The following is a 23,224-nucleotide window of genomic DNA, read 5'->3' as shown; positions in this document are numbered from 1 at the left end:
TCTTCTTCTTCTTCTTCTTCTTCTTCTTCTTCTTCTTCTTCTTCTTTCCATTGAGAGAGATGAATCTATTGCAACATCTTCGGTTTTCCTTCTTTTACCTCTTAAGTAATTATTATTGCTTTGGATGTATATATATCTTAAGTTATATTGTGAATTCCATTCATTGACCCACTTGCACCGTATAGATTCATTGTTTACATTCTGAACATAAATCAGAAGTGATTCATTCAGCTCACTGAATATAATCAGGTTACTCATTCTGTGCCATGTGCTTTGGTTATTCGAAAAATGAAGCTATATTTTTTGCACATTTATTTCACCTTTTCGTTAACTTATTCATGAATTCATCTAGGACTTGCACTTAGAATCCGTTTACAAGATTTTTTCCTTTCACCTGTTTTAGTTTTCTGTAAAAGAAAACTATTGCGATGGCTTTGTGTCTGTTCGTCAGCCCTCAGATCTTAAAAACCACTGAGGCTGGAGGGCTGCAAATTGGTATGTGTATCATCCATTCTCCAATCATCAAACATACCAAATTACAGCCCTCTAGCCTCAGTAGCCATGATCGTGCCAACAACACACCCCACCACCGGGCTGTGGCTGAAAGTTTCATGGGCAGCAGCTACGCTGCACAGAAAACTCGATTGCACCGAAGACACTTCGGCGCATTTTTTACTTGTTTATTATTGTTTTGCTTCATTCTGGTAACGTAGGCCTACAAGATGTCCGCCTCAGTGTACAATGCAGGTACCAACATCGTTTATTTTGTAGGCTTCTCGGATCTCAATGTGATCCAGATTCCAAAAGATCATCCCTTAAATCACTGATTTAAGGGATGAGGTTGCTAGCCCAGTGAACATGACCCCACAGTTGGTCACAGGTGGTTCACTATGGCATTCATTGCCGGTTACCATTCTGAGTACTGAATGGACCAAATGCTTGTTACTACACTGACTGAGAGAATAGCCTGTTATAGCCTGGCATTCAATACTGGGCATACGTCCAAGTATATTTCAAACCCAACGTTGATCAGCTTCGCTGATTAGAAGACCAGCTGAGTGGCGAACAGGTTCCCTGACTGTTTTGAGTCAGCAGGCTATACCATTCAAGATTCTCTAGTTGGCGTTGTTTTGCATTCAAAGACAAGCAGAACACTGATTTTGAGTTGCTTAAAAGCTGATGTACTAAACGTGTATGATGACGAAGGAGGTAGTGAGCTGGAATCGTGTATGTCAAGCAGATGGTAATATATTTGCTAAAATCGCCCAGGGCCTTATTATTTCAAGGCTGGGGAAATTGGGTCAGAGCTTTCAAGGACAAATAATTTGCTTGCCAAATCTCTCTCTCTCTCTCTCTATATATATATATATATATATATATATATATATATATATATATATATATCAATATATATATATATATATATATATATATATATATATATATATATGAGAGAGAGAGAGAGAGAGAGAGAGAGAGAGAGAGAGAGAGAGAGAGAGAGGCGAATAGGGTAAAAGTATTATCCACTCCGTGAGAAGTAAAAACCTTGTAAACAAACCTTGCAAAATCACCCGTTCCCATGAGCCTAACTTCCAGAACCTGAGAAAGAACTTTGGTAGAACGAAATTAATAGTTGCACGCTTATTTGCCTGGGGGAAACAGTAGGCCAATGATAATTTATGATGAAAACTTGTGCGATTTTTACGCTAATATGTGGCAAAATTCTCTTGATTCGGATTGGAAAATTATATTTTGCATCTGCGGTATGTACACGCACACAAACACACACATTTTAATATATATATATATATATATATATATATATATATATATATATATATATTATGTATATGTATGTTTGTGTGTGTCTGTGCGTGTATATGTTTATGTGTGGGGTTGTGTAAACGAAATTTTTTTACTAATTTTGCTCTGTTTACTAACACGCCTTAATATTTCGTAAGAAGGCTGATTAATATTAAGGGCAGTAGTGATCATGCATATCATTTAGTTAAGTCAGACTATGTATCATGATATAATGCAAGTATTGCCTGATTGTGTTAAAGGTTTATTAGGCCACTGGTTATTTTATGTTATCTTTTGATGGTATAAGTCTGTCTTTTGTGGTCTATGGTCACATAATTTCCCTATTTTTCTTTGTTTACATTCATTGATGTTGAAAAGAATCGAAAAATATACTATATAGACAAACAGTAAAGTTAATGTCGTAAAGATATCATTTTAGGCAAAAACTAGATATAGAAAATAAGAGTTAAGAAAAATGAAAGTCACCTCTTTTGCTGATCTAGTCCAACTCTAGAACCTGATCCACTTCAGGAGAGATCCGTTTCATAGATCTCTCTCTCTCTCTCTCTCTCTCTCTCTCTCTCTCTCTCTCTCTCTCTCTCTCTCTCTGTCCCATCCGCAGCATCCAAACGGGAAAGGGTCCTTTCCCGAGTTCCTCATCTCCGAGGTCCCCCTTCATTGCTCACTATGGTTGGTCAAATGAGGCAATTTTATGGTTGTTGCCAGTAGCGTGTCGTTTCATTTATTGGATTTCTGCCTTGGTGACCCGTGTGAATGGGGCGAATCAAGGAAGAAAAAGAGGAGAGGGGAGATAAGGATAGGCCATTGTGCAAGAGGAAAGACGCTAAATGTTGTTTGACCTGTGATAAGAGTTTTGTTTATTTATTTTGTTTTTTTTGTGACGAAGGAAACATTAGGGACATTTTTCAGCTTTCAGTCTCTTTCTGGTCTTTGCGGACAGACTGATTCTTTGGCCAACTTACTTACTTCATTCAAAATTGTTTCTTTAGTGTCTGTTTTGCCCGTCCTCAGAGGCTGTCTGTTCCTACTTTGCAAATTGTACATTCGTCATTCATTTTTACTTTTTTTTTTGTTTTTCATTCCTCACTGATTTGTTAATTTGATCTCTAATGATTGTTTATCTGTTTCAAAAAGCGACGATTTTTTCGACTTAATAATTCTGCGAGAACAACCTTAATTAACTTAAGATCCACAAGACAAAGTTGAGAGAGAGAGAGAGAGAGAGAGAGAGAGAGAGAGAGAGAGAGAGAGAGAGAGAGAAGGAAAATGTAATCCAATAATGTTATTTGTTGATTATTGTCTCGTGTCCTGACAGCGCCATGATTCGTCCCGGCTTGATTACTCTCCCCCAATCTTTCCCTTTTCACTATTCCAGTCGACTAATCATTATTTGCGTGAAGCGATTGGAGTTTTAGGGAGCGCCGTTTCTCTAAATATGTCTTGATTTACCGAATCCGACTCTAATGGATCTGGTCGAGTTTATGGCCGTATTCGGAATATGTGCGTTTGTATTTGTATATGCCCACATATGCACAGGAAATCGTTCTGGATATATATATATATATATATATATGTATATATATATATATATATATATATATATATATATATATATATATATATATACACATATATACACACGTGTGTGTGTGGTGTGTGTGTGTGTGTGCATATACTCGTATATATATATATATATATATATATATATATATATATATATGTATGTATGTATGTATGTATGTATGTATGTATATAAGTATACATATTTTTTTCAGATACGGTACCATTTTACCCTCTAATTCAGACTAGAGATTCCACATAACTAACGTTTATGAAGACCGGAAGCCTTTTCTCAGTAATTATCATTTCCCAATGAAAGTTCATGAAATATGTTTCATCTCCATTCACACTTTTCATTCCAAAATCTTATCCTCAGTTTTTATGATACATTTGGTCATTCATAGTTAATACTCAAAATCCGGACTATCTTTATTTTACTTTAAGCCGAGAATCCAATCAAATTAAGGAGCAACTCAGACCCTTCTCAAAATTGTTTTTGAGTAGGCCACTTTAATTAGAATCCAGAGTGGCTTGTTATAATAATAATAATAATAATAATAATAATAATAATAATAATAATAATAATAATAATAATAATAATAATAATAATAATATGTCCTGTTGAATAGGATGCCTACATCATTCGAGTTTATTTTATATTTGGTCATCTCAGTTTTCTGTATAATTCGTTTCTCCTTTAAGTAAATGTAGGAGAATAATTGGCCAATTATTGACCAATATTAACGTGGAGGGGAAAACAATCATACGGGAAATTAAGAAGACTCAACATAAAATGAACTCGAATGGTGCACCTATCCCATATAACTGGACAAGTTATAGTTAATTTAAAAGGATTATCTAGGTTATAACCAAAATTTAAACCTTCTCATCCTGTAAGACACAAGTTCGTAGCCTCTCTTCCAAACAGGCCATTCTAAATTGAAAGCGTTGCCAAAATTGCCCACTTAACAAAGATTATTATTATTATTATTATTATTATTATTATTATTATTATTATTATTATTATTATTATTATTATTATTATTAGAAGTTATTCCTTCTTAATAATAATAATAATAATAATAATAATAATAATAATAATAATAATAATAATAATAATAATAATAATAATAATAAATCTTTGTTAAGAGGGCAATTTTGGCAATACTTTCAATTCAGAATGGCCTGTTTGGAAGAGAGGCTTTGAACTTGTGTCTTAGTGGGTAAGTAGGTTTAAATTTGGGTTATACCCAAGATAATCCCTAATTTAACTATTATAATTATAAAGGCAGTTATTAAAGCCTCCTTCCTTTCGTTTTCTCGCTTAATTTACATATTCTCTCCTTAATAGGACTCTAAAGAAGAAGGTAGAACTTGAAATGCTTCCCTGAATTTCAGAATCTACTTCTTGTAGGTTTATTTAATGGCTCAGTGCAGATAACAAAAATATATATATTCTTTTTGATATCTCCCACAGTTCTCCCACAGCCCACCATCTCTGGCAACTAAATCCACTGACCCCCTTCCCTTATCCGCCCATTTTACGCCCATTGCGGGTAATCTCTTGTTTCGTCTCAGGTCCGCCCATTTCATCCTTCCTAAAATGTTCTCTTCATGATGTTGCTCCAAACCCCCGTCCCATCTTGGGTAGCTTTTACACATGATCAAACCTGGTAGTTACAGATAAGGTACTACAACTCTTATTGGGTTCTCTCTCTCTCTCTCTCTCTCTCTCTCTCTCTCTCTCTCTCTCTCTCTCTCTCTCTCTCTTGTCTGAGTGTGTGTGTGTGTGTGTGTGTCTGTCGGTCTCTAACTTGAGAAGATCGTCATCATCCTGAACGGACGGTAATACCATTCTCTTCGACTCTCATTTATGTTTATTATCAAATCGCTTTGTTTATATGTAGATATTTTCACTTTTCCCTCAATCTCTCTACTTAATTTAAAATTCACTACAGATCAATCCTGGGTAGTACATGGGCGAAAGCAAAGTCCCTGGCCCGTAGGGGGGGTGGTAGTGCCATCAGTGCACCTCACGCGGTGCACTGTAGGCATTACTTAAGGTTCTTTGCAACGTCCCTTCGGCGCCTAGCTCCAACTTCTTTTATTCCTCCGTTCACATTCTCTTTCTTCCATCTTATTTTCCACCCTCTCCTAACAGTTCTTTGATAGTGCAACCGCGAGGTTTTCTTCCTGTTACACCTTTCAGACCTTTTCACTGTTTCCATTTCAGTGCTGAATGACGTCATAGGTCCCAGTGGTTGACCTTTGGCCTAAATTTCATATCCTCTATCAATAAGGTCTCTGGCAGAAAGGTATGGATGAACTCGAAAGAAATTCTTGACTTTCATCTCATTTCAATGAACAAGTATACCCTAAGATCAAATGAGAGTCGCCTATATAGCATTTTTCATATAAAGAAAACTGGAATGAATAAACGTAGGAACAAGAAGCATTCAAAATCAAATTACTGATGAGGTTTAACTGCAGAACTCTTTTGAAGATTCATAAATGATGTACAAATAAGACGACCTAAGATTTTCGTGGATCAAAGGAAAGATAACTTTTACTGATCATCCTTGAATAATGGTTGTAAATGCTTGTTATGTGTCATTATCGTCATCATAGTTACGTTTATCATCATTATATCCTGCTGTCCGCATAGAATAATTGCAAAATTACCCTTATTATTATTAGCAGCATTAGCAAAAATAGTAATAGTTTCACGTGCTGACTCTCTTATGTAGCCTTATGGGAAATACACCAAAATGGCCGCATTCAACCATTTCTGATATTAAAGTCCGTATTGGCGAGGAATTTAAGTATCTTTATAATATCTGTCACTCCATGGTCTTTCTTTTATTAACTGTTTTTTTCATTATCATAATATTTTACCATATTATTATTAGTAACAGTGGCAGGAGTAGTTTACACTGTGCTCTTACGCAACGACTTAAAAATGAGTTTAACTGCATACAGTTTCCAAATGATGACCTGTTCTGTGAGTTCATACTGCGATATGATTTTGAAACCCTTAGGATTTCCTTGGTCCGGTTTTCAAAGTGTAAAATAATTGACTTCTGCAATTTGTTCGCGCATGCATTCCTTAGTAAAAAAGTAACATGAAAATTTAAACTATCACCCTTTAGACAGTCCTTCAAAATCTAGTCTTACAATAAAATATTAGACGCTAATTACATTTTACTGTATAAAAAATGAAACGGATGACACTGTAAGAGAATATTTCATAATGATGTATTATTAGGAACATAAGCACATACTTAAATTTCACATGCACACGTATATATATAGATAGATAGATAGTTGACCCGCACATATTCGCGATTCTGGATTCGCAGCTTCACCTATTCGCGAATTTCTCTGTGGAACAAATTATATATCATACACATTATTTGTGGAAAACTCGCCTACTCGTGTTATTTTGCATAGAGAAATATTCACAGATTGCTGTATTTTCATATAATTTTCGTGAACAAATGCACTTTTTGTGATAAAACTATTAAAATATTCAGGTATAAACATTTTTAGAAGGTTTCTTAGTGTTTTTAGCTATCAAAATAGGCAGATATAAGCGTTTTTAGAGGGCTTTTAGGTATTCGCGGATTTTAGCTACTCGTTGGGGTCGACTGTATATATGTATATATATATTATATATATGCATATACATATATATAATATATATGTATATGTGTGTATATAACATATACACATATATATGTATGTATATATATATATATATATATATATATATATATATATATATATATATATATATATATATATATATATATATATAAATGTTCATCTATACCAAATTCCAAGTACGGATAAAAGAAAGATTCCAGACACCAAATATTGATATTCATCCTTGATCCCAAGTAAAGCCACCCGAGTAAAGAAAAAGTAGAGTAAAGAAAAAATCATAAAGTCTTGAGGAAGAAGTCCGAAAAAAAAAAATCCGAAATCTCTATGACCAAGATAAGCCAAAGAAAGTAATTGCACTAGAAGACAAATCCAATAACTACCTGTTATCGACCTTTCCGAGAATACAGATAAGGCGTAACAGCACCAACATGAGGTCATTCTTTTCAATAGATATCATGAGAGAGAGAGAGAGAGAGAGAGAGAGAGAGAGAGAGAGAGAGAGAGAGAGAGAGAGAGAGAGAGATCTAATCTGATATTTTAACTGTAAGTTTAAGTGAATTACCAGTTCCTTAGAATTTATATATATATATTTATATTTATATATTTATATGTATATGTATATGTATATGTATATATATATATATATATATATATATATATATATATATATATATATATATATATATATATATATAATCTTCATACCACGAAGATGAGATATGTCAGTGTAGTCCACAGGAGAAAAGCAAATAAAACACTCTAATAGCTCGATAATTTCGCCTTCCACCAGGCCTCTTCAAGAGCTTTATTACAACTAAACAGAATAATTACATACAAAAAAATCATAAACATCTTTTCTTACAGGAAAAGAAATTACAAGAAAAGTTGTCATAGTTAAAATTAGGTTGTTTAGATCATAAACAAATGGTCAAGAATTAGCAATTCAGAAAAATTAAAAGAGAGAACTATTCAACGACTTGGTGATAGGTCATTTAAAACCTTTCTCTGAATTATATACATATATATATGTATATATACATATATATGTTTATGTATGCATACATGTATATATATATATATATATATATATATATATATATATATATATATATATATATATATATTTATATATATACCTTTTCCCTTTTGAAAGTTAGTTTCAGAGAGTGTTAACCTTCCCGATCATAGCAAGTCTTTTGGGGATGATATTGTTAGCTCAATGGCTTCCTCTTACTTGGTTGTGACTCACCAGAATCGACTAACCACCTAGCACTTAATTCAGGACTTAGGCCAACAGGGATAAACACGTTTTTCTCATTAGGATCTCGGAATCAGGGTAAAAAAGTAATAATAATCATAAAAAACAGAAGCTTATGCCATATGGTGCCACTCTGAGGAGAAAAGGTTATATATATGAAACTTACTTTGATATTTGACTTATTGCTGATTGATTTGATGTCTCCTTATCAATCACAAGGCTATTGATATTGTATGCTTGTAATTTCATCGGCCAACTTATGAATTCATGTCTAAGGTTGAGTCATCGCTTAGTCAGAATAACTACGAAGTAAAGTAGATCAACTATCATTTTGATTTTGACCATCCAATCTCTGTCATACTTCAAAGCAATGAGGAGACTGTACTATTAGACCTTGTGCCAGTCCTGCAGACAGTCTATCAGTCAGTTAATTGCCTTGTGAGACATATTCGTCACTAACTTAATCTTGCGATGGTATTTCTAGAAGATTATTGAATGACTGATTGATATGGCGGGGGGAATCCCTCAAACCTATTGCGTTGTCGAGGGATATTAATTACTGAATGTTTGTCACAATTGCCCTTTTTAATTTTGACTAGTTGTTTTATCCTTTTGTTGTATTATTTAGGTATTCAAAATCATTCTATTGTTCTTTCCTTTGTTCTGCCTTTACGTTAATGAATTTGAGAATTCCAGTATTGTTTACTCATATCTAATACTTAATATCCAAAATCTTCCTTATTTGCAATAGTCTTCTTCACTTCCTGTGACTGCCCTGTTGACTAGTTATATCTTATAGGAATCTACATTTCTGCATTTAATGTTTGAACGTTAAAAGTGTTCGATTTTTATATTATATTTCTGAGTTTCATGCCATCAAAATACAATAATTTCGATTTTTTATAGCTTTGCTGAGCCAAATGCTATAGGGATATCTGTTCGTTTAAGTCAGACACTATTCAGGGCCCCGTTCTGCATTTCAAGAACAAAGAGGTGATGATAATTTACAGCAATTATTATGTTATACATTGAAGTTGCGACCCGCGAAATCGTTTCGAAAAACAGCGTACTCTTTAAATCGAAGAAAGATGCGGAATACAAAATTCATTTTCCATAAATACACTGAATCTTTATGGGTCTAAATTCTTTTCTCGTTCTACACGCCAGCGATTCAACATTTCACCCAATTAAAAATAGATTTGTGTTAAATTGAAATGCAACACATTTTTGTTACATTTTTCCCCCCGGCATTTCTAGGGACGATCACTCCAATATACATATTTTTCCCTAAATCGAATTTGAAATTGTAATTAAAACCTGAATGAAACAAACTAAGCGAGAGGAACAAAAAAATAATCAAAGTTTTACGGACGTTGAGAGTTCGACTGAGTTTATTTATTATTGGTATTACATTGATATATATATATATATATATATATATGTGTGTGTGTGTGTGTGTGTGTGTGTGTGTGAGTGAGTATGTGTATGTATTTATGTGTTTATGTGCTTTTATCCATACGACTGTATCAGTTAATTGCTTGGTACACACTGGAACGAACACAAAGATATATATATATATATATATATATATATATATATATATATATATATATATATATATATATATATATATATATATATACACACATATATGTGTGTGCTTAAAAATCACAGTAGATGCACGTGACTTGTGCATATAAGCGAATACCACAGGAAAATGACAGGCAGAAGTTCAGTACCAAGCGCTTTCTCGTGTTGTTTATTCACGCATCGTCGAAAACAACATGTGAAAGCGCTTGCTCTGAACTCGTGCCTGTCCTCTTCCTGCGGTATTCGCTTATATATATATATATATATATATATATATATATATATATATATATATATATATATATGTATATATATATATATAATATGTATGTATATATATATATATATATATATATATATATATATATATATATTATTCATATATATATATATATATATATATATATATATATATATATATATATATATCTACACACATACTGTATGTATGTATGCATGTTTGTGTGTGTATACATCGAATCTGAAATTGTAAATAAAGCCCGAATATAAAAATTTAATCAAAAGAAGAAAAATATATATTCGAAGTTTCACTGACATTACGAGAGCCTCTTATAAAGGTGTGATACATTGATAAGCTTAAAGTATGACAAGATTTAATTAATTATGACTTTATCTCTCCTTATCGGGATAAATAACGCGCGTGTTTGTTCAGTGAGTCTCCCATCTCTCACTCCTATTCCCCCCCCTTCTCTCTCTCTCTCTCTCTCTCTCTCTCTCTGTATGGCTGTATGGGTAAATTTTTCCATGTATATATCTTTAGTTTTTACTTTAATAACTTCGTTATATCAAACCTTCATCCTCCTATAAATTAATCTTTTTTCTCTGTCTCTCTGATAATATTTTAGCCTATCTACATACCCTTATTTTCATCACTGAGGTTGATAAAATTTTCGATTTATGGTTACCCATTCCCTTCAGTAGGTCAGTCATCTCTCTCTCTCTCTCTCTCTCTCTCTCTCTCTCTCTCTCTCTACGTTGATTTATCAATACAATTGTTGTCATGTACTTTCATCGATGTTGTTAAAACAGCACTTACATTCTGGGAATTAGTCTCTCTCTCTCTCTCTCTCTCTCTCTCTCTCTCTCTCTCTCTCTCTCTCTCTCAAAGAGAGCATATCAATTTCATCTATGCACCGTTATTTATCCCTGGGGTTAATGACTTTGTTATGTAAGGCTATTTTTCATTAGTAAATCAGTCATCTCTCTCTCTCTCTCTCTCTCTCTCTCTCTCTCTCTCTCTCTCTCTCTCTCTCTCTCTCTCTCTCTCTCTCTCTCTCTCGTTCGGTGTTAATATATTAGTTAATCTACATCAATTAATTTTCACCCCTGAGGTTAATGACTTTGTTGTTTTAAGGCTACTTATTTCCTTCATTATGTCAATCACACCTCTCTCTCTCTCTCTCTCTCTCTCTCTCTCTCTCTCTCTCTCTCTCTCTCTCTCTCTCTCTCTCTTTGCCTCTTTCAGTGATAATATATTAATTCATCTATATCAATTTATTATCACCCTTGCGGTTAATGACTTTGTTTTTTAAATCTCCTTATCTCCTCCAGTAGGGCAATTATTAAGTTAAGCTTCAAGAAGAATGATATGAGTCAAATGGAAAGCGGCACTGAGTCGATGAATGACATTGTTACTCACCCGAAGGAGAATAATCAACTGATTAAGGAAATATTCTCAAAGAGAATTTTAACAATGTTCTGGCATAAGGAAGACATTTTCCAAGTGAATACAAATATCAGGTAATCTAAAACGTGTTATGTTCTTCGTTGGAGGGGTGGGTAGAGCTGTAGCCTAGCACGCTGTTGGCCCAGCGTTCGACTCTCCGACCGGCTAATGAAGGATTAGAGGAATTTATTTCTGGTGATGGAAATTCATTCCTCGTCATAATGTGGTTCGGATCCCACAATAAGCTGTAGGTCCCGTTGCTAGGTAACCAGTTGGTTCTTAGCCACGTAAAATAAATCTAATCCCTCGGGCCAGCCCTAGGAGAGCTGTTAATCAGCTCAGTGGTCTGCTTAAACTAAGATAACGTGTTACCTGGCTTAGTAAAATACGACTAGTGGTTACCTATTAGAAGGTGGATGCCTCAATTAGATGAAAAAAAAAATTGTTTTTTTAATGTAACTATAATATCCAGTGAAGGAAGTAGGGTCACGTGGTCGACATAAGATGCCATTTTGTAAGATGTCACAGTTTAAATGTGTAAATTCACTGCTATTTTGCAAGAATGAGGTATTTTACTTATAAGATATGCGTAAATACATAATATACAAAAACAATGCCGAGATGATTATAACTGGCCAAAGAAAACTAAACTAAAATGAATTGACAGAAGAACATTTTCGTCCAACAAAGAATTTTGTACATGAACTTAAATGGAACGTTTAATGGTCACCTAGGGATGCCTGAAACGACTAGATGCCGTAGATTTGATAGAAATATCTTTGCGAAAAAATGCAGAGTAGAACGCTTGATAGATAATTAATTGTCTATCAAGCATTCGTCTCTTTCAATTGACTTTCTACCAGTACTAATTCCTTGCCGGAGGAAGCTTATCAATTCAACGTTATAACTATTATATTACATTTATCTTTATCGCGGACTTCAAATCGAAAATTGCATGTCTACACGACAGTGAAGAGAGAATTGAAGTAATTAATATTCATACGTGCACCGTATACTGTGATCCGTATTTTTAGCTGAATAAACTCGCCTTCGACTGCAGCCCTAATACGCAGCAATATTGCGTATCTCACAATACTGCTTCATTTATTTCAGAGAGCAATTTCACAGGGATATCTTTCCCCGAGACGGCCAGTTCTGACTCCCCTGAAAAGACCTCTCGGCGGCGTATGCCTACGTCATTTCTTTGTAAACTATTACGGCTGAATTTATCTGGGGGCACCAATGTATAGTTATATTCCCTCTCTCAATTGGTGTTCCTTCGTGCAGGGGGATTTGGAGCACAGACATCTTACATTGCGAACGGTATCCCCACATTCATTCCCATTGGCCTAATTATCTTCCATTCTCTCCCTTCTCCCTTCTCCCATTCCACGTCCCCCTTCTTCTCACTGGTTCCCATCCCTTCCCATCAACGAGGCGTGCGGCTATCACGGGCGCGTTAGTCACAGCGCCAGACACATATTCGCAGCGATTACACGCCAAATCACCGCCGTTGATTGAGATATCTCGCCAGAACGCGCCTGCCTGATGTCTCTTTCCCTCTCTTTCCCGCTCGAATTCCTCTCCTCCTCCTCCTGCTCCTCCTCCTCCTCCTCCTCATCTTCCCTCTTCTTCTTCTTCTTTCCTCTCCTCCTAACCCCTCCCACCTTCTCCTCATCCTCATCCTCATCTTCCCTCTTCTTCTTCTTCTTCTTTCCTCTCCTTCTAACCCCTCCCACCTTCTCCTCATCCTCATCCTCCTCCGCCTCCTCCTCCTCCTCCTCCTCCTCCTCCTCCTCCTCCTCCTCCTCTTCCTCTGCCTCCTCTTCCCGTTTCTGGACTCATCGTTTGGCGTAGCTATAATTGAACTGACGGTGCTGTTAAACTATCTCACGTCGCCGGCAATATAGCTGGCTACAATGCCCTGATGGAAACAGTTTCTACTCTTAGCCGGCAGAACTCCGGAGCATTGTTCGCCTTGATGTTCGTTCGTTTGCTTGCCGGCCTCTCCCTATACAGAGAGACTATGGCGACATTTGCTTCTGTTTGGGAGGCTATAAAAGAACCTGTATTTAAAGATATCGTCTATTCTGTTTCAATTTCGGAACACACGACACCGCCTTTCAAAAGAGACAATTGAAAATGCGCTCAGCTTAGTCAAGTAGAAAATCAGAAATGGTATGGATGCAGAATTCTACTGCATTGGAGGTGGGAATTTTCATTCGTCTGTCCGTCTGTTTGTATCGAAACAGTGTAGGATGACAGGTTAAGGTCTTTATTAAATCATTCTTTTAATTAGTCATTGCATTATGTTAGGCAGGCTCTTGATAATGACTTCATTGATTTGCAGTCTCGAACTCTTACATACTATCACAGAAGTTAACCCCAAGTGTTGCCATCCTCGTTTCTTATAAGATTTTTTCATTTTCTCTTAAATTTCCTAGGATGTAAACATACACAGACGTAAGCATATACTTATACAGATAAACAAATACTGAATCACAAATATCGACCATTATCCGATTTACTGTGCATAGGAATGAATTGTCCTCAGAGAGGATTATAACTGAAAAGAGCCTCTGTGCCCTCCAGGATTCGAACACTGGCCTGGTTTAGAAACAACGAAAGACAGTGACTTTGACCACCCGACTATCAACTCACGCGTATATAGAAATAACAAAAATTCACTGATATGTTTGCATATACACGCCCCATAATACACTTATGCATAATTTATTTATTGATTTCTGTAATTATCAGTTCACAGAAAACTTGGATGCTCGCTTAAAATTGCTATTTTGGTTCCCAGCTGTCCATTTTCAAATTCTTTTATCAGCTGGGTGTTAGGGTGACTGAGATTATGATTAAAGCCTTTATAAAAGATGTTACGACATCCTACTTAGATTTATCATTACATCAAAAATATTCAAGAATGACACTTACCTTTAGTCTCCCTTTATTATCATTTTGAGATTAGTCGAAAACCAACAAGAATATGATTCATTTTAAAATGCACTTAGGTAGACTAATCTCGAAGAACGTCATAAAGAATAAAAACAGAAAACGGGAAACCGAGGCATTTCTAAAGAATAGAATATTATGAGTTAAGGGAAACGAAAGTAAATAGATAATTATTTTACGGTTTGGCAATGAAAGAGAAGAAATAGTCTTTAAAACAGTGCGCATTTTCATGACTTAGCTTTTGTTGTGGGTGTTTTTATTTTTCATTTTTTTTTTAGCGCACATGAATGTCTGGAACTCGTAAATTTGAATCGTGTAAATACAGCCATAGAAGTTTTGTGTTTGATGTTTACAGGAAACCTACCAACGTCCGTTCTTATGTCCACTATTATTCAAATCACCACGTTAATGTAAAACTCTCAGTTTTTTGTAGCATGTTTTTAAGGGCATTAAGGATGTGCAGCCCGGAATTCTTAGACTTGGAATTTTGTAAAATTTATGACGTAGGAATTATGTTAAAATACCCAAAGTTTTTAATCGACAAATCTTTACAGAAAGCTAGAAACATTTTTTATTCCATTAACAATAGGAAGCCTTTAGTGAGAGAAAATATTTTGACACTTCCATGTAACGTAAATCTTTGTTTCATTAAAAAATTACTGAAAATTTTCAAGATAAATGTTTACAAAAATTCAGGGACACTTCAGAATATCATTGTTCGTAACTCCCCAAAACAAATTAATGGCTGTATTTACACGATTCCTTGTGCTGGGTGTAGTAATAAATACCTTGGTCAAACTGGTAAAGAACTAGATTATCGTCTAAAACAGCATCGTTACGTAGTTCGAACAGGCCAATTGACAAGTGCTTTATTTGTACATATGAATGATTTAAACCATTGTATAGACTGGAAAAATTCATCTGAGATCATTTTTTGTAACCACATTGTTAAGGGAAATATAATTGAATCTGCCTTTATTAAGCATTTTAACAATCAACTTATGAATATTAGTTCGGGTCTTTTTAAATTAGATAGTTACCTTGTTCATAAAATTGTAGGGAAGTACAATGTTACCTTTTAGCAATAGCCTGTTCTAACTGTAGTTTCAGTTCTTAAGTATTTTTAAAGTATTTTTTGTTTGGTATGTGACAGTTTGTTTTCTTCAAACTAGTGATTGCATTCAGTAATGATGTTTAGCTTGTTAGTGGCTTTGATCTTTGTTTTATGAAGTTTTCTTGTTTATGTCTCTATTTATTTATTTTACTTTGTACCCCGAAGAAGTGTACGCAATACATGAAAGCGCTTGGTAACTGGTCTTTAATTTTCACCTTTCATGTGGTTGTCTACGTATATATATATATATATATATATACATATACATATATATAGTATTTGTAAAGTTTACCCATCCTTAAAAAAAGATTTTATGTTTGAAAAGACTGAGACGGAATGTCCCGGCCCTATAGAAATTACGCTCCTTTTTGCAGCACGGACAAAAGTAGCCTCATTCTGCAGTAGTATATATGGGCCAGTGGTGAAGAGCCAATAGTAAGAGACCTCTCAAGTTATTGATGTTATACAAAAAAAAAATATATGGATGGGGGCACATTGCGTTTTGTGAGATATATCATATATATATATATATATATATAATATATATATATATATATATATATATATATATATATATATATATATATATATATATATATATATATATATATATATATATATATATATATATATAAATTTCTGACTCACATCAGGATCGAACCCAGGTCTTTCAAATGAAAGACCAGAGCACTGCCAACCAGGCCACACAAGTCACAAAAGAAGTTGGAACCTGAGTACAACTGTACCCAAGGAATTACCTGGGCAGGTTGACTGCTTGCATACCAGCGTGTTTTCCCCAACTTCCCGGCTCAGCAGTGACCCAATTGACAACATTTCATTCGAATTACCCTTTCTAAGTGAATATGATATGAATATCAACACACAATTACGTATGGAACAGAAATAAATTTCTGACACACTTCGGAATCGAACCCAGGTCTTTCAAATGAAAGACCAGAGCGCTGCCAACCAGACCACACAAGTCGGGAAGTGGGGAAAACACGTTGGTATGCAAGCAGTTAGCCTGTCCAGGTAATTCCTTGGGTACTGTTGCACTCAGGTTCCAACGTCTTTTATGACTTTTATGGCCTAGTTGGCAGCTCTCTGGTCTTTCATTTGAAAGACCTGGGTTCGATGCTGATGTAAGTCAGAAATTAATTTCTGTTCCACACGTAATTGTGTGTTGATATTTCTAATAAATATATATAAACATATGTATATATATATATATATATATATGCATATATATATAATATATATATGTATGTATGTATGTATGCGTGTGTGCATATGTTTGAGCGAATTTCATAATATATCATTGTATTTAATTTCTTTGGGTTTGAAACATTAGCTAAAACTCCCCGTAGGGAGGTAGTGTCCTCAGTGCACCTCATGTGGTACACTGCAGGCATTTCTTTTGCCTTATCTCATTTCCCGCCACCTTCCATCAGTCTTGCCATCCAACTTCTCTAACTTTTACTTCTTAGTGTAAATTTTTTTTTTTTTTTCCAGTTGCATCTTCAGATCTTTGTACTTTATGGATATCTCTGCCTTGGTGTTCAACCACACAGACTTCCTCTTCTCTCTCTTAAGAAAAAAAAGTTAAGTATACCTTAATTTAACCAGATCACTGAGCTGATTAACAGCTCTCCTAGGGCTGCCCCGAAGGATTAGACTTATTTTACGTGGCTAAGAACCAACTGGTTACCTAGCAACGGAACCTACAGCTTATTGTGGAATCCAAACCACTTTATACCGAGAAATGAATTTCTGTCACCAGAAATAAATTCCTCTAATTCTTCATTGGCCAGCCGGAGACTCGAACTCGGGCCTACCACAGTGCTAGCCTCGAACTCTACCGACTGGTCCTACGAGGAACTCCCTCTCTTAAGAGCTGAATGGACGAAAGTGCCCTAGCGCTTGGCTTGATAACTATACTTAATGGAATCATAAATCATCAGTTTTCTTTAATTTAGCAAACCCTTTATAATTTTTTTTCTTACTAATGCATAAATTTTAACCTACGAAAAGTAGCCACTGTTTTGTCACAGTGTTTTTCCCTCTGCATTCTTCGTTATGTGAATAAATGACTTTCGAAACTTCGTTTCTCTCATAGATTCGTGTGGCGAAGTCTGTATGAACTGCAAATCCGACTTAAGCATTCGAATCCTTCAAGATGATCTCTCTCTCTCTCTCTCTCTCTCTCTCTCTCTCTTTCTTCAAGTGAAGAAAGAGAAAGTGGAATAGTTTTTCATGGACGCTAATCAAGAGACAAGGTTAATTGCATGCTGAATCTCATTCCATCTTTCTCATGTAGGTCTTGGCTAATTTGGATATTTGCTTCCGTCCAGTCTTCGAATTCTTTGCAGGAAAACGGAGCTATCTTACGTGGATCATTAGCACTTATCAACATACATTTTTTTTGTGAACAGGAAGGAATTGATTATTAAGTCCATGAATACGTTAATTATTGATAAATAATTACTGTTAAATACATGAAAACATTGATTATTAATAAATGCTCGAATACCAATTTGTGCCACGAGGAAAATTAAATCGGACATACAACAGAAAATCAAAACTTTCTGACTATTACAAAGAAGACTCGGGATTTACATAAAGTGATATGAAGTCAGAAGCTATTTAAACGCGCTCGAGATAGCCTTGTTTCGTGCAGCATAGATGAACGATAACGAAAAACCCGGGCAAACAAACAAAGCTGAATCTAGCGCAAGATCGACCAATCAAGAAAACAAGTGTACAGTTTGTCTTTCAGACCAGGGCTGAAATTTCAGGCATACCAACTACAAAGGACGAAGAGGAAAAAAAGAAAAAGAAAAAGAAACCTGGGCTCTGACAACACGAGACTCATTTTTTTTCCTTCCTTTCTATTTTCTTTTATGTATTTTCTCAACCTTTTGTCTTTTCGAATAAAACAGCGGGTCAAAGTCAGTACCTTTCCACTGTGCTTGAAAGAGAAAGAAACAAGACTCTCTGAAAAGCAGAAAAAGTTGCTAATTAGATAGACATCGACGCTTTGAAAAAAATAATAATTCACCGCAGTTTTATCAATAATGAAAATGGTTCTAGATGTTCAACCTAGATAGATAGGTAGGTGGATAGAGAGAGAGAGAGAGAGAGAGAGAGAGAGAGAGAGAGAGAGAGAGAGAGAGAGAGAGAGAGAGAGAGAGAGAGAGCACAAGGATACAAATGACGGAGATCACCTCGAATTTGCCACAATGAATCTTGCGTGCAAGGGAATGATGTTCCACTGGTCAGGGCGACCGAATACCGTTTGTACGAGATTAGCTGTGTTTGCGCAAGAGAGGTATATTTCAAAGAAAAGGCTCATGCTTGTCACCACCTTACACCAGGCAGTCGTGGAGGAAAAAAAAAAGAAAAAAGAAAGACATTCCGACGCGAGTTCCTCTGAAACGATAAAACAAACCAGTGCCACTCTTCCGCTGTGGCGTTGCATTGCGAGGTTTGTAATTGGGTGTTGAGTCGACGAGGTTCCCTTCGTTTCTTTGAGAGGAGAGAGAGAGAGAGAGAGAGAGAGAGAGAGAGAGAGAGAGAGAGAAAAGCGTTTTTCTGATAAAAATTTTTAATACCTACTTCTGTAAAAATTACTACCAGACAACGTTTCATTAAAAAAAAATTACGTTTGTATAATCTCAAGTTCCACATTAGATCAAAGTCCCAACACTGATATCTTCAAACGTTTTGCAAATGCTAGGAAACCTGTGGGAAAGATGACATTTACAATTTCTGACTATGCCTTTCTTTTCCTCGTTACTCTAGGTTAAGTTAAGTATACCTTAGTTTTACCAGACCACTGAGCTGATTAACAGCTTTCCTAGGGCTGGCCCGAAGGATTAGACTTATTTAACGTGGCTAAGAACCAATTGGTTACTTAGCAATGGGACCTACAGCTTATTGTGGAATCCGAACCACTCTAGGGCCTTGGAAAACACTTATATAAGAAAATAAGCGTAGATATCTTTTTACATTGCCATTGCTTCATGGCTGATCATATAGAACATTTTATGGAAGATAAAGATGTTTTCCCTAATCATTTCATTGAAAGTGCAGACGCGTATTTTCGGATGGAGCTGCAAGCTTCACACTTTACCCAGCTGTGAGTCACTACAGGTGACTAGCTATCAGGATCTTAGTACCCTATTTAGGCCAACAGAGAGAATGAGTTTTAACGGAAAGTACCTACATGATTCCATATTCCTAAAGGTTATGCGTGTGTGTGTTTTTCTGATTGATCTTCAGAAATTTATTAATTTTATGAGAAGAAAATTATTATAAACTGATAAATTATCTTTAAAATCAGTCTTTAATTATTATTATTGAATTACAGGTTAAAGGCCTTTACATTTGTTATCTGTTTTCTCATTTTGAATAATAATGATAATATGAATACAAAGTGACCAGAGAGAAAGAACTTCCTGTAAAGATAGTAGACAACAAAACCAGTTTAGAAGAGACAACACGCACTGATAGAAAATAATGAAGGAAATAAAACCTAAATGCTAAAGGAAAGCAGAATAACGAAGATAATTGAAAATGAACGAGAGAGACTAAACAATGACTTAACGACAACCAAGAACTTTATACGAGCAAAAGAAGGACACAGGAAAAGCACCGCCAGCATTCATTAGCATAAAAAAAAAGATTGGCAGACAAAATGTAGATAGAAGTGTAGGAAAAAGGTCACAGTGTCCAGTCACCAATGCTAGCGATAGTGAGATGAGAAACCTATTTCTCAAAGTTCTTATGTACTAGAAATTAAAAGGTCATTGTATATGGACTTCTGCAGCCTGTCGTCGGCCACTAGAACAACGTATCTGAATGAAAAATGCTCATTTCAGGCACCATATCTGTATTAATATGGTTCCTGGTGACCAAAGAACTTGAAAACATTCAAGTTCTATTATTTGCATCATAAATAAAACGCTTTTAACTTTCATTGTTGCACATGCTGACACCAACGCTTAATTTTATATTATGCAATGCATTGGGTTCACATACACGAAGTCCAAAGTCCGATCTGCCTAGCTGTGAATAGGAACCAGCGTCAGCTGGGGACAAGACAAGAGAATGAGGCTAGCAACCTCATCCTGCAAGACTCACTGTGAACGGAACGTTCTGCCCTTCTGGTGCCAACATCTCTAATGAGGAAGAAGGAATGCGGCGAGAAAAAACAAACACACTCACGCACACACAAGCGCCCATTCAAAAACACAACACACACAAACATATATATATATATATATATATATATATATATATATATATATATATATATATATATATATATATATATATATATATATATATATATATATATATATATATATATATATATATATATATATATATATATATATATATATATATATATATATATATATATATATATATATATATATATATATATATATATATATATATATATATAGCCTATATGCAGAGAGAGAGAGACAGAGACAGAGAGAAACTGCAGGGAAATGCAACTTACAGTGTGCCTTACGCTGCCTATTGTAGACAATGCTAATTTTCTTTTGTTGCCTGCCCTAGACTTACAGGAGTTATGCCTTCTACCATTTATTTTTCATCTTTTATCATTAGCTCTCTTTCTTCTTGGCAATCCAACTTCTTCAACTTTACCTTGTTCCATTTTGCACAAGAGCGAATTCTGCGGACGAGATCCACGAGAGCATATTAAAATGATGTTATTTTGATTATAATAATAACAAAAACATTTGAATTATTCGTAAGAAAGATAGTTTACGGGTAATGATTGCGCCAGCCGTCACCCAACCTAGGTCCAGCCTCTCCCCATTGGCCAGTATACCTGTACAATGCAGGTACCTTCGTCTGTGATTCAGGATGGTACTTAACGTCCTTATGGTAGCGACTTTCCGTCTCGACCTCCACTCGTACTACGGTAATATTGACTGCATGTTTATTATCCATGAGGTTCTTACCCTGTGCCCATTTCCAGTCTGGCTTCGACCCACCACAGTCGAATAGCACTAGATACATAATTTGGCATTTAAGGTTACAGATGCACGATGGGTTTTAATGGACGTCCCTGTATCGCTTTGTCCTGGCCCGGGATCAGAACCCAGGGTCTCTTTATAGTAATGAGGTCTTCTTTACCACTAATTTATAAACTATTATGGGCCTTGTGGTATAACGGTAAGATGATCGTCGCCGATTTAAATCTAAGACAAGTACTGAGAGATTCGGACATGTTCTGTTGAAATCATTGTGGCATTGTTAACCTCACCACTAAATTCAGTAGCTTTTAGTTAATCGAGTGTACAAGATGCCCGACAGTGTTAAACACACCCAAACCTTAGTGTGTGTGTGTGTATACACAATTACTCCACAAAATATATAAAGGGGAATCGTTCTAGAAATATCTTAACTGGTTTCCTCTCTTTAGCGAACCAAACCAAAAGTTGAAACTAAGTCGCTGAATCTTACCACACTAGCAATCAAAAGCAGTTTAATCTAAAAGATTTAGCGGGTTCTAACATCCTTGTTCCCGCAGACCTCATTTATAAGTTCAGTACATTTACGCTATATTTCAATTGTGGTTCTATACCCTTGTATCACTAGCTTTCCAGATGAAATTAAATCTGCTTTATATGATAACGAACACGCTGAGACACTATTTATCTATTCATTTGTTTTTGCATGTAGGTATTTGTGTCTACGAAAAATTAGCTTTCAGTTTCCTTTATAACCAAAAGGAGCAGTTTATTTTCGTTTTTCTATACTTCATCACCCCTTCCTTTGTTAATGGGTGTATCTGTCTGTTTAGTGATATTTTATGAGGTAATGCAAGAAGAATGTTATTTTATTGCCTAGTTTTCCTCCTTAATCGTTTTATTCTGATCGCTATTAATGCCGAACACGTACGTGTCCTAAAACCAATTTTTTCTCATGTTCAGTGTCATTTCATTATTATCATTTTTTTTAGAAAATTTTTTTTTTATAATTTCTATGAATTTTTCTACCCCTTCTATTGTCCTTCTTGTAAAGCAAATCATTTGCGTAATGCACAGAGATAATTTTCGTTGATATACATGTATATATATATATGTATTTATATATACACATACATACATAAATACACACACATATATATATATATATCTATATCTATATATATACTGTATGAGTATATATATATATATATATATATATATATATATATATATATATATATATATATATATATATATCAGCTCCAATATGTTTCTGGTTTGTAGGATGCTGCTATTACTGGATCTTAGACATACTATTGGCTGATGATTTTCATAATGTCTAGACAGGTTTCTAAGAAACCTGCAACAAGACAGTGGCAATATAACATTAATAATACTCTTGAACTTTTTTGTGGCTTCTCTATCGCTAACGTCATGGGAAACAGTGATATGAATTGTCTGTTTGTTTCCTTGTAAATTTTATCAAATCGCCTGCCACATCTTTTCAGAGTCTGTTCGAGATGCCAGAGATAAATAATAACATTTTATCTTAT

At 35.0% G+C, this 23,224-nt stretch overlaps 1 protein-coding gene across 1 annotated transcript in view; it reads right to left on the bottom strand.

Moving 5' to 3' along the window:
- Positions 1-23,224, bottom strand: part of LOC136848901 (ABC transporter F family member 4-like) — a 73,882-nt gene that overhangs the window by 20,914 nt on the left and 29,744 nt on the right. The window contains exons 3-4 of the mRNA XM_067121723.1: positions 16,631-16,797; positions 13,094-13,420 (exon numbers count right to left, since the gene is read on the bottom strand). Coding sequence (XP_066977824.1) covers positions 13,094-13,420; positions 16,631-16,797 — 494 coding nt within the window. The remainder of the gene's footprint in view (positions 1-13,093; positions 13,421-16,630; positions 16,798-23,224) is intronic.

The sequence above is a fragment of the Macrobrachium rosenbergii genome, chromosome 20 (genome assembly GCF_040412425.1).
Source record: "Macrobrachium rosenbergii isolate ZJJX-2024 chromosome 20, ASM4041242v1, whole genome shotgun sequence".
Lineage (NCBI taxonomy): Eukaryota > Metazoa > Arthropoda > Malacostraca > Decapoda > Palaemonidae > Macrobrachium > Macrobrachium rosenbergii.
Note: the sequence above shows the minus strand (reverse complement) of the source record. Positions and strands in the feature narration are given on the sequence as shown.